The following is a 13,431-nucleotide window of genomic DNA, read 5'->3' as shown; positions in this document are numbered from 1 at the left end:
AAACAATTAATCAGATTTTATTCGTAACTTTGTTCATAACCACGCGTACGAAGTCGCGCGGAAGAGTTAATGATGAGATACGATACTGAACCCTTGTCGTTCTTTACCGATTGTGAATGAAAGTTTTTAACTAAGTACTATCTGGTACTACATATTTTCAAAATCTATATATTTATGTAGGTAGGTTAATCTAACTATGTTTTGATTAGATCAGTGCACAGTGTGATAATAACTATATTTAGTGGACATAATTATTATGGGACAATCTATCTATACTAATATATAAAGCTGAAGAGTTTGTTTGTTTGTTTGAGCGCGCTAATCTCAGGAACTACTGGTCCAATTTGAAAAAATATTTTTGTTGAATAGACCATTCATCGAGGAAGGCTTTAGGCTATAAACCATCACGCAGCGTCTAATAGGAGCGAAGATACAAGGGAAAATGTGAAAAAAACAGGGCAGATATATATCATAACTTATATCTTCTACCCACGGGGACGAAGTCGCGGGCAACAGCTAGTTAATAGATATAATTATTGTCACACTGATGAAAACTAGAGGATGAATTAAGATTATGTAGCTGATTAAAGACTTCGGTTGGGCCCGATACTAGTCAGGCATATTGCCGATACTAGGCAATCCTGAGAAATACGTATGAATACGGACTCGTGTTAGTTAATAAATAATGTTTTATAAAAAAAAATATGGATACTGTTACTAAGTAGTTTTTGAGTTTTGTTGGAAAACAGACTTAAAGAGGGTGGCGTAGAGCCCTGCGAATTATATGTTAGAATTATTAATTTCTATAAGAAATCAATCTATTTAAAATTTTGGCTATGTTTCATACTGTCTAAGACATTTCAAAGTATTGAATAGACTGCAATGTTTTTATTTCAAAACTTGTACTGTTTTTCTCGATTGCTAAATTAGGATTTTTGGTAAAGGTTTGATCGATAAAAATATATAATACATAGGATGACACATCCTAGAAAGTAGCCCAAAAATTAACAATTTATTTATCTGATGTCTTTAAATTTAATCATTTTTTTTTGTTGTTCACTACTTCGAATTCATCACAGAAAAGTAGGCTTATAATTTTCTAATACCTTCTGGAAAGCCAATATCAATCTTTGAAATATTTGGCTCAAAGCCATTAAGCAACTTAAGCCATTAAGTATTACCTAAGTTAAAAAAAGTTCACTAAGTTCTTTATAATGTACAACTTGCCGTATCTTGGTCCGCTTGAGTTTCCCGTTCATCTCCTTCTCGGAGCCGGCGCTGGAGCCGCTCTTCACTCTGTAGCCCGTCGGCTTCGACTTCGTTATGTAACTCGTCGAACCCATACCTATCGCTTACACGCCAACTATCGCGAAATTACAATTTCTATTCAAAACGCGAATTTATTCCACCCGGATACTATTAAAATTGATATTTTGCAATAGTCGTGTCTAGGCAGTCGACACGATAAACAACCTATAAATTCAAATATTCGAATTTGGAAGGCATCGCGAGCGCGCGCTGCCGGCAATAGACAAGCTTGTCGAAAAAGGAATGAGTTTTGGAAGAAGAAGTTTATTTTGCTTCCTGTGTTTTGTCTCGCTCGCACCCGCGGGAATATCGGGTATGTCTGTTTCGTATTGATGGAAAAGTTTTCTTCAGGATACGTAGTCGAAGAGTCAGTGTGGAAAAATATGATTTTAAATGGTTTTTTAATTTATTTTTGGCGATTAAGTTTAATGGTTACAATGAAAAGTGTGATGTTTTTTGCTACTGAAGGATATGTTTGGAAAGATTTTTGGCTTTTTCTTACCTTAAATTATTTTTGAAGGGCAATTAAAGCTTGACTTGAAGACGAATGAAACTTAAAAAATATAAAGAATGGGAGTGGGAGCGGTTTTCACGTTGCTGGGTACTTATATTGGAAATAAACGCATGGGACTGTACAGGAGATCAAAATTTACTGTTAACCGAGGCATACTTTTTCTGCCGTGGTCTCGATAAGGGTTGCATTGAACTCCCTATCTCCCGGCCTAAGCGACAGGCAGTGTCTAGCGTGCATCGAAGACGGCTAATAACTTTTGGAGGGAAAACACATCGCCGATCACGCAACATGGCGCCCGCCACAAATCATAACGTTTTACGTTTACTGACTCATCCGTTATAAATACGTATTTACTATCAAAATGTTTACTGGATTATGTTAATGTGATGTTATAGAGAATATCTAGAGGTTGCGATGTAGGTCGATTATGGAATTACGCGGGAAAAAAATATGGTTCATATGTTCCGTTGCCTAAAAAAATCCTGTTGTTTAAAGTCGTAGATTTTAAAATTTTAACTGGCATTTGACGTATTTAATGGCACAAAGCAAAGCCCATGATTAAGGTTGCATGGTTTCCAAGCCTTATAGCCGGACAGACTAGCCAGTTAAGCTGAAAAATTGGCCAAAGAAGCTGAAATTCTAACATTATTAAGGGTTTTATTTTCATTGCTGGGCATTCAATGGGCAATAGTGTTAACAATGATGTTGCCCGTGGGATCCATTTTAGAAGTCCTAGTATACTACGTATGTATACTTATATTATAAGCGAAGCATTTGTATGTATGGATGTTTGTTTCTCTTCCACGCAAAAAGCACTAAACTTATCTTTTGATGAATTTTATTAATATACATTGTAATTTTGTAGTCGTCTTACAAAAGCAGCCCAGTTCATGTATCTAATGACTAGAACACGTTCATGATAAAAAAAATAGGTATTTATGAGATTTGAATAAATTTAAAATGCATTTTTTATTCAATATTATGATACAATTCGTCGTTTTTTTAGAAACACAGCTCTGTTACGAGCGCAGTCCGAGCCTTGTAACAATGGTGAAGGGCGCGAGCGGCGGCATGTTTAAGAGTATATTTCAGATTTCTCTTGTTTAATTTTTCTTCGTACGTATTATCTTAGTTGATGATAAAAAAAAAATCGCGCCTAGGGGTATTTTACGTCGGATACATAAACTGGGCTACTTTTGTAAGACGACTAAAAAATTACCATGTATTATTCATATCTTCTCACAAGAACAGAGTTTAAACTAATTAAAATTAGGTTCAACATCTGGAGCACAGTATACATAACATTAAAAAGTACTTAACACAGATATACGTCTACCCAATATCGGTTGGTGTAAGTCAGTGCCAGAGCGAAATCGCGTGACGTAAATCGTTATGTTATTTTTGCCAGGTTTTCTTACGTTAACTTTTTAAACATTTTCACAAAAAGTCCAGTTGCATTTAAAAGTTTATACTTTACTAGCTGTTGCCCGCGACTTCGTCCCCGTGGGTAGAAGATATAAGTTATGATTTATACCTGCCCGGTTTTTTTCACATTTTCCATTGTATCTTCGCTCCTATTAGTCGCAGCGTGATGATTTATAGCCTAAAGCCTTCCTCGATGAATGGTCTATTCAACATAAAAAGAACTTTTCAATTTCAACAAACAAACAAAACTCTTCAGCTTTATATCATCTAATATATAAAATTCCCGTGTCACGATGTTAGTTACCGTACTCCTCCGAAACGGCTCGAGCGATTTTTATGAAATTTTGTATACATGTTGGGTAGGACTGAGAATAGAACAACATCTATTTTTCATACCCCTAAGTGACAAGGGTAGATCACACTAAAAAAATATATTTTATTTTTTGGACGAATCTTTTTGATTTTATTTTTTTATAATGTGGCATTAAAACATACATACAATTCTAAATTTTTACTTTTCTGTCACCAACACCAATTATTTAATAGCCATTTTAGTAATTTAATCATTTTTCGTCTCGATCGATAGTTGATTAATTACAGTGTTTTTAAGTGTACTTCGATTAAAAACTATCTGTTTTTAGGAAATGAACATTTATTTTCATTATTAAAGTTTATTCCTGATATTTGCTTAGTGTTACCAATCTTAACATTCTTAAAATTAGCCACGCCTTTACTGATGAGTTAAATGCCTCACTATACCAAAGACTGAAGCCGGTCTCCCGTTTTACTCACACAATAAGACTCCTCTCACTCCCAACACAGTTTTTGGCCATCATTATTATTTGTGTATTTTTCACGATTAGTTCAGATCCATCAGATCAATGATTTTTTGCAATTATTGTGTCAATTTTTTTCGCTATTATCCTGGCCGTAACTATAACTACGAGTATAACATTTCCCATCATTAGTAATTTCATTATTCCTATTTAAATGTGAGTTATGAGCAATGCCAAAAAAAATGCAAAGGCGTAGTACCGTAGTAGGCGTTGAGCCATAGTACAAGTAGATCCAGAAGTATTATAGATAGAAGATCCCAGAGAACCGAAGAACAAGTCCAGCAACAAAATGCTGAAGAGCGTGTGAGCATGCCGCAATTGCGTCAAGAACAATCAGAAGATACACGAGCTGAGCCCAATGAAGTTATACCTTAGAACAACGACAATCACATCGTTCATGCGTCCAGCATTCCAGTATGAGCCCGATATTGAATATTATGCTCATTCAAAAGTGGTAATTGGTGCTTTGGATGAGGAATGTCCACATTGTTATGCTCTCAAATTAGAAAATTGCGCCACCTGGAATGTGTTGCGCGTCAGAAAAAGTGCGGCTACTTGAAATTGAAACACCACCTGAACCATTGAATGGTTTACTTATCGGCACGGGTCCAGATTGTAACGTAAATTCCTGAAGTCAATTCGAACATTCAATTCATGCTTTCAAATGACATCGTTTGGAGCAACAGAAATAGTTCAAAATACTAATAATGCTACTTAATGGTCAACAATATAATTTTGCATTCAAAATCAGAGGTCAAGTTTATCATAAAATGGGTAGCAATGAGCCCGCATTGCTACCCATGCCAAAGGAACCACATATTTTTTACAAATTTTTCTACTACCAATCGTGTGTAGGCACGTTGTGACTATAATCAACTTGATTCGTTTTCGCATGGTCAGCGACTTGGACGCTCTATTGATCGAGCACAATGAATTGTTTAAAATATTCAAATCACACATGCACAAATTACAAAGCAATAATCACGCTATTATAATTGCCATTAATCCTCATAAAACACCAGCTGGAGGACATATTGATGCACCTGTTGTTAAAGACGTTGCTGGAATCATAGTTGGCGATCGTACAGGTACACGAGAAGTTGTGATTCGTAGAAGAAATAATAATCACATCTTTCATATGATGCTCTCCAATATCCGTTATATTAATATTCCATATTCTGGAAGGGGCAAGACGAATATTGCATTTAATGACTATTTGTGGCTTAGATTTGAGTACACCACGTTTTTCACACGGGCAATTGTACGTAGCATGGTTTGTGCTCGCTCAAGATGGGTTAACAAAAAATATTGTTCACGCTGTAGCATTGAAAGATTATTATTGTTTGTTAGTGTTACTGTCATAATTAATATGTGATTATGTAATTAAAAAGAATACAATATCTTGAAAATAATACTGTTTGGCGTTTGTTATTTTTGTATTCCCTTATAGTTCATAGCGCTCCATGCCTATTTCACGCATATACCACATACTTACAAACTATTATTAAGTAAGTTACTTTTTGTCAACACTAGAATTTATCTAGAAGCTAGAAATAATTTATGAGGCAATACAACGTTTGCCGGGTCAGCTAGTATTAGTATAGATTAGGTTAAGTTTAGAAACATTCTATGTTGTTTCACTGACTTTAAACGACGATCAAGATTTATTGTTGATTAAAATAATTAATTGATCAACAGCCGTGTAGCGCTTGCGGTTATAATCCTGGATGTGTATGCAGAAGTACATACACAGGTTCAGTCTCAACGCAGACATAGTTCCAATGTGACTTTTTCTAAGTTATATTTAGTTTTTTAATTATTTTAATACACTTCTGATAAACGGTGAAAAAAAAAAACATCGTAAGGAACTCAGAATTTCAAATATTGGAATTTGAAATCGCCAACCTGCAGTGACCTAGCTTGGTGATTAATTATTATACCTTCCTTATAAGGCAAGAGGCCTGTGCCTAGCATTGGGACCACGTATATAGGTATTATCATAATAATCAATTAACTTAGACTATCGCGGTTCCACTGCTGGACACAGCTCTGCCAAAGGTTGCGCCACAACACCCACTCCTCTGCCTTCCTCATTCAGTAAGAGTCAACCATCTATTTTAGGTCATCGGTCAATCGGGCTGGGGGCAACCTATTGCGTTTGCCGATTTGTGGTCACCACGCAGGACTGAATGATTAACTTTCTAGGACTAGAAATTAAAAATGACGCTTATGCTGCTTCATTATCTATTTTCTTCATTATTTTATGAAACTTTCATTTGCAATGATAGCCCCGAGTGATTAAGGTAAGCTAAACCCACAGGCCGCGACGTGTCGCGGTTTCGATCCCTGCGTAGGGCAAGCGTGTGTGTTGTGTCCAATGAATGTTTGTTCAGAGTGTGGGTTTTATTTTGCACGTGACTCTAATGTTTGTTTGTTGAGAGACAAGGATTAAAATCCTAAGTGCGAGGTTTAGTTCGAGTGTGTGCAAAAGTGCAAACCTATCTTAATCTATCTTAAAAATTAAATTTGTTGTTTTACATAGATATTTGAATACCGCTTCTGATTATTTGTATGATATGCCAATCGATTTTTAACAATCATAATGGGACACACAAGTATTTGTTTTACTAGATCATTTGGTAAAACAGCGCCAATTATTAAAGTAAGTTCCTGTTTTGAATGCAAGCTACCGTCTAAGCTGCGTACTTGTGTAGTCAGAAGCCTAAGATATATATCTATTTAAAATGACATCTAGCAAGAACTAAGAAGCATTCTCGCTTCATCTTGGTCAACAAACATAAAATATGTCCCTCTTAAATACTATCAGACATTTTGAGGGTGATGAAAATCAACAGTCATTTGTTTCAAAAACTTACCTGCGTTCCGTAACCGCTGAATACACGTACAGTACTGTATTAATTAACAAGGCTTAGTATGAAGTACCTTGGGTTTGTTGGCTAAGTTCCAAATTACATTGAGAAATGCAAGCTTTCCATAAAAAAATGTACTGATGTAATACTTGCACTGAGATCCTGCTACCACCTCTTGTAGTTGTGGAAGCGAGACAACGCGCTATCGATATAGAACGCTATCTCTTTTTTCAACTGCAATAATTCAGTTTCGAAATTAGGTGGTAGGCTTTGTCATGACAGGTTTTAGAAGGAAATAGAAACAACAAATAAATTATTGAATAATTTTATTAGTAAAAAAATAATACTAAAACAATCTTCTCTACTTTTTGGTGTTAGTAGCTACACAACAAAAATTAATGTACTAAACAAAAAAAATAAATACTTTAAGTAGATCATTCGATTGCACGAAACAAAATAATTTCCATTTTTATTTTTAATTAAATACTCGTCTAATATCGCAATGGCACTTTTGAATAAATACAATAGCAAAATAAGCATTCCACAGATTATATACACGAAGAATTTATTAGTGATGTTCTGCCAAAATATATCATTGTCTATGGCACGAGTTATCAAAGCTCAAGGAAGTTTGATTGGAGATTATTTACAATAATGATTAACAATTATCTTAATAATTAAAATACTAGACAATATTAGAAATAGTACGACGATGAATTTACGAAATTAAACGGGCTAAATTGAGTTAGTAAGTCTAATATTTTAGTTTAAAATCGATATGAAACATTCACCGTCGTAGTATAGTCTAATTGTATTGCTAAACTTATGCTAGGTTTAGTGACGGATCAAAATTTGGGAGTATAAAAACAGACGGATTCGTTGGTCAAAGTTGTTTGCCGTTTATATGTAACACCTTGATTTTTGTTCTATTTTTTCCTAATACAGTTTAAGAAGCATGTTCAATTAGTTTTTGAATAAAGCCAACTTCACAAGTTGGTTCCAATGTTGGAACGTTGACAGAGGTAGACGCAAACTGGTCTCCATCAAAGAATTGCACACCACATATCCAACCAAAATTTGTCCATACGTTGACACCAACCATCCTACCAATATTGGTCCAAATGTTGACACCAACTTGTTAAGCCGGAATAAATGTCGAATAACATAATGGATAGTACAGTAATTCATAAATACAAGATAGTAAAGTTACACGTTGATAATTAGAATACAAGTATCAAAATATGTTTAATAGTGCATAATATTACGAATTGAGATGTCACAAAAAAGACATTGTCAACCAACCAGCCACTCGCTAAGACCACTCAACACTAAAGACCTGGGCAATGTTACAACGCAATTCAATGAAAAACTTCCAACGTGTGTACTCGACAAGTGACGTAACTTGTCAGTTCAATACAGTTAGCTCCGTAAATAGTCACTTGTCCACAGGCCTTGAATGGTGCAAAGTTTTAAATGCAAAAATATCACCTAATTCTTATTAAGCTCATTGGAATTTATTGACGACTTGTTTTACCCAACTGCCTTTAGCTTCTTCAAGGGACTCGGGTCTTACTTCATCATTATTTCTACTAGGAATGTTTTCATCAGTACTGGGCGTATTTCTTTCTTTAGCAGTGAGTTCACTGTGACTACGTTCAAAATTAGCTACTTTCGTAGTTAGATACTTTGGTTTCGCTGCTTGCACAGGTTTTTTAACATTTTGATTGGTTTTCACTTGACTTTTTGATAGCTGTTCGATCTCCATTCGTCTTTCTAAAACAGATTTTGAAGTTTTCGGTTGTTCTGGCACTGTTTTCTTAGGGTCTTGGGTTGTTTTTAGTTTCCGGGTGGCAGAATCTAGACTTGCTCTTTCAAAACTCATCCTCTTCATCTGTATATTTCCTTGAGATTTTGTTTTATCATCTAAAATCTCAGATTCTGTTGTTTTTACAGGTTTCTTTACAAGTTCACTTTTAACCATTTTATCATCATTCATTTTCGGTTTTTCATTGATAGGAGTAGATTCGGATCTTGCGATGGTTTGCTTGTAGTTAACGTTCCTTTTGATAGTCTTCATATTCACAGATTCGGAAGACGAAGATTGGTCGGAGCTCTTAGACAAAGTCTTTGTAATATTTTTATTTTGAACGGTAGTCGATGACATTTGAGTTATCTTCGGTTTAGCAGGGACTGGTGGGGCAACTTTAGGCTTCACAATCTTCTCAGACTTGCTGTGAATTCGTTCTACGTTCGCTGTCTTATTAGACGTCACAATAACTCGAGTATGTGTGTTCGTTTTTTCGTTGACAGTTGTAGTGATGGTAGTATGCTTAGTGTTTGCCGCAGACTTCGTTTTAATGCTCTCTACTTTAATAACAGTCTTATTCGTTGCTTTATCTTTTCCTACAGCTTCTACCTTCGATTCTTCGGCATCCTCTTGGTCAGAGTAAACAGCAGAATCACGAAAAACATCTTCATCAGTCATTTGTTCAATTTTTTCGAAGGACTTTTCGTAGAAACTCTCATCGGAGTTCAATTGCACTGGAGAATCGAGCATCTTTTCTTTACCTTCATTTTGATTAGCATTTATTTTATTTTGTGTTTCTTGGTAAGCTCCCTCGCTTGATGATGTAACGAAAGAAGAATTAGAAAATAAACTATCAGGTCTCACAGAATTCTTATTAATAAGTACATTAACCTTTTTGAGTGGCGATTTGTCGCTGATTAGAGTCGTTGGGTCTACGTAGTCTGACTGGGCTATTCTAGCGCCTAAATGTTTGCTACCTTGCATGTATATAGGCAGCTTATTCAAGCTTTGGTAGGAACTATTGTTGGATTTTGATGGAGAACTCGTTGCGCTAGTTTTTGTGACCATGCTAACGCTTTTCTCGTATTTTGGACGAAACACTTCGGGCTTTTCATTGATATTGTCACAACTCAGAGACAATGCTTCGAGATTATGTTTCTCAGTCTGGCTTTCTGATAAAGTGGTATTTTCACAGACACTTTTACTAAGCAATTCGTTATTGACTGCATACACTATGGTTGAAGTAGTAGGACTGGCGTCAGTCGATGTTATTATAACTTTGATCTCACTTTTGATCAAATTGTTTTGAATGTCTTCAACCTTAGTTTGTTCAGGTTTGTTTTGATTGTCATCTGTATGTTCGTCACCAATAATACTCCTAAATCTTTGTAAGAGATTTTTGGAATAACTTCTAGGGTTCAAGTTTGGTCGCTTTTCATTTGTTGGACTTTTTAAGTCTGACTTCGTACTATCAGGACTGCTCTGGTCATTAGCGTTAATTTCAGACTCTTCATTATTTTTGTTGGGTGTTTTATTTTTGAATCGACTCAAAACATTCTTCAGTGAGAGCATATTTGATGTAGGTTTGTATATTTTGTGTTCTGGGTGTATGACTTCTATATCATTGGATTTCGTTTCATCATTTTGTTCTAAAGGCAAGACTTCACAGGACGATGTAGTAGATATATTTAAATTCGGTTGAGATACAGTAAGGAGGTTCTCATTTTTATTCTTGTCTAGATGTATGTCTTCGAATTTACTTTTGTAACATCTGTCAATTTCTTCTTCTAGTTCCAAGGTTGATTGGCTTATATTTTGGACGTAATCAGACTCGGTACTATTAGATTTGTTGAATTTTAGAATGTCACCATCACTCATATCGTCATAATTGATTTCACTTTGATCTGAAGCTATTGTGTACGGTCTGTCTGTGCTCATGACTTTACCGTCTCTATTTAGATACGTCTTGCTATTACTATTAGGTTTACATTTAAATGTAACTAAGTTACTATCTTCTTGAGTACTTGTAACTACTTGAAAGCTTCGTGGTAAGGAACCTGATTTTCTGTCTCTTGATACATTAAAATGTTCCTTTTGCCTGCTCAGCCATATTTCTGGGGCGTTAGGACTTTGTTGGTCTGGGCTCATTGGTAAGTAGTCACCGGGTAAATCACTAGGTGTGTCTTTCTTCCGTCGACAAACTTCAACTAAAGAATCATAGACATTTTCGCTTATTATGGGACCTTTACTTTCCATAGTCACGTAGTATTCTGATGACATCCGGTTTACTTTTTCTGGTGATCGAACAGGCACGTCGTAAATACCTTCCGTGTTTTGTAATTTGTTTAGTTTGTTAAAAGATAAGTACACGTAGTCTGAATCGGGGCCTAAATGTGGATTAACGACACCAACATCGTCATTTGGTGGGGTTGACAACCTCTTTGGTCTACTCACGTGTGGATTATGTTGTATTACCTTACTTTTAGTGTTAACAGAATGTAAACTTTCTTCAGCACGGTTATCAACTCTCAAGGTTTCATAAATATGATCTTCATCTATTTCATCATTAATTTCGGTTATGGAACTTGTAGTTGTGAGATCTTCTTCCTCTGTTTTGTCATCGTTTAAATTTTCTGAAGTCTGACGTCCATATTTAGGTTTAAATTTTGTTGAGTCTAGGCTTTTTGCTAGGACCGTATGTTCGGGATTTGAATGAGACTTCATTAATCTTTGATGCCGTCTTTGAGCTGTGTTTCTAAGTTGCTGCTTCTTTATTAGCTTTTGAAACTCTCTATTTTGCATTAACAGCTGAGAGATAATTTGTTCTAGAGGTTGTTCGACTTCTTCACAACTTTCTAAGACCTCATCAGGTTTTGTTTCTGTTTCACAAGTCTTATCATCTACTTCGGAACCTTCGTTTATCACTTTCTGCTTATTTAAGTACTTTACTTTCTCCAATTCATTCTTTTTGAAAGAATCTGTTTTCTCTATTAGTTTCTTGTATGTTTCTTCATCAATGTCTTCATCTTTACTAATTGTTTCAGGTACTGGGTTCGGTGTTTCTTTCGGCTTATCAACATTTAGACTATCGGTAGACTCAGAAATGTGTAGTATATTTTCAGTAGAAACATCGGTGGAAAAATCAGCGTAGAATTTAGCTGTAGTATCGGAACCCACTCGCAGACCCTTTGCTCTGTTCTTTTTTATTTTAGAAATCTTCTTTGGTATGTTTTTAGTGTTGTACATTCTAATTTCTACCGTTTGTTTTGTTGGACCGATTCGTTTTCTGTTATCTAACTCTGGGTCAGATATAATTGTGCCATCACTTGCTTTGACTTTTTTAGTGATTTTGTTGGAGCCGCAGTTCTTGCATTCAAATTCTATCTTTTCATTCCCTCTCACTTCCGTTCTTTCCTCACCGTCTTGTGTTTTCTTAGTTACAATCCCAATCATGTTTTGTTGTAGACCCGGTTCAGACTTTCTTCTCCACGTTCCTATTTTAGACAACTTAGATCTTTGAGGGTCATCTTTAGACTTCGACCTCAAAGTATCTGTTTTAGGTTTTTCACTTTCATTACATCTGGATCTCCTTGAGTGTATCGTACTATTAGAATCAGTGACTACAATATTTTCTTTAATTTTAGCGCATTTTAGACATGTCTTTTGTATTTGTCTGACGTTTGTTAAAGAATTATTGGTGTCACTCAAATCTTCCTTGCTTTTGCTGTTATCAGTATATCCTATTATATTGTCAGATGAGTGGTACCCTCTAGTTTTGGTCAGGGAACTTCCGAATTCTTTAGTGAAACTTTCTTGTGAAGATTTGAAGTCTGAGCATTTGCAGGCAGATTGCTTTCTTTCTAGATGTTCGGCGCTTCCGGAGTCGATGTAATGGAGAGATCTATCACACTCGGGGCATTTGTCACCGAGTTCACCATCGTCATGTCTGCACCCGCATTTTTCGTTCCTCTTGACCTTAGATAGTTCTGATTCGCAGTCAGAACAGAGGTCGATGTAGCAAGTTTCACAGGTATAGTCGGTCCCTTTTTCAGCTGAAACTTGAGTACAGTCACATTCCTGGCTTTCGGCTCTGGAACTAGGGACGGTGTATTTTCTGTTACCCTTCTTCAGGCGTCCCCGAATTCCGTTTTCGAATGATTTCCTTCTTTCTCTCTCTAGTTTTCGTTTTTCGAGGTACTCTGGTGCTGAAAGTTGCTTCCTCATTGACGCTTGGGTTATGAGGTTGTGGGATTTTTCTGCTAACATATCATCTGAAAAAAAAACAAAAAGAATGATTATGTGTATAGTACTGTAACGTTCAGTGGGTGTATACGAGGGTATTATTCAACAGATTTTCATAGTAACTTCTTGATGAGTATGAAAATCACTTACCATCAGTTTTGTTTTGTCCAAGTTCCATGACCAGCTGTCTCGCGTGTGATGGGATAACTGCATTGTAGTTTTCCAGAATCACCTGAAAATTAAATTTGTATAATGAATAATATGTAACTTATCACTGCTAGAAACATGTTTTATCTGTTAATCATCCATTTTTATCCCAGAAAAAGTTGACCAGAACCCAGAAGAAGTTACCACCCCATTATTTTTCTTTTTTTAGTATACAGCATTAAACACAAAGGACCCTCAACACTCTACTTCTAACCCCTATTT

The 13,431-nt window shown here is 35.7% G+C and overlaps 1 protein-coding gene across 1 annotated transcript in view; it reads right to left on the bottom strand.

Moving 5' to 3' along the window:
• Window positions 1-7,425: 7,425 nt before the first annotated feature.
• LOC113505196 overlaps window positions 7,426-13,431 on the bottom strand; it is a 116,177-nt gene continuing 110,171 nt past the window's right edge. The window contains exons 10-11 of the mRNA XM_026887788.1: window positions 13,153-13,234; window positions 7,426-13,031 (exon numbers count right to left, since the gene is read on the bottom strand). Of these exons, the coding sequence (XP_026743589.1) occupies window positions 8,458-13,031; window positions 13,153-13,234 (4,656 nt within the window). The 3' untranslated portion in view covers window positions 7,426-8,457. The remainder of the gene's footprint in view (window positions 13,032-13,152; window positions 13,235-13,431) is intronic.

Source organism: Trichoplusia ni, chromosome 24 (genome assembly GCF_003590095.1).
Source record: "Trichoplusia ni isolate ovarian cell line Hi5 chromosome 24, tn1, whole genome shotgun sequence".
NCBI lineage: Eukaryota > Metazoa > Arthropoda > Insecta > Lepidoptera > Noctuidae > Trichoplusia > Trichoplusia ni.
Note: the sequence above shows the minus strand (reverse complement) of the source record. Positions and strands in the feature narration are given on the sequence as shown.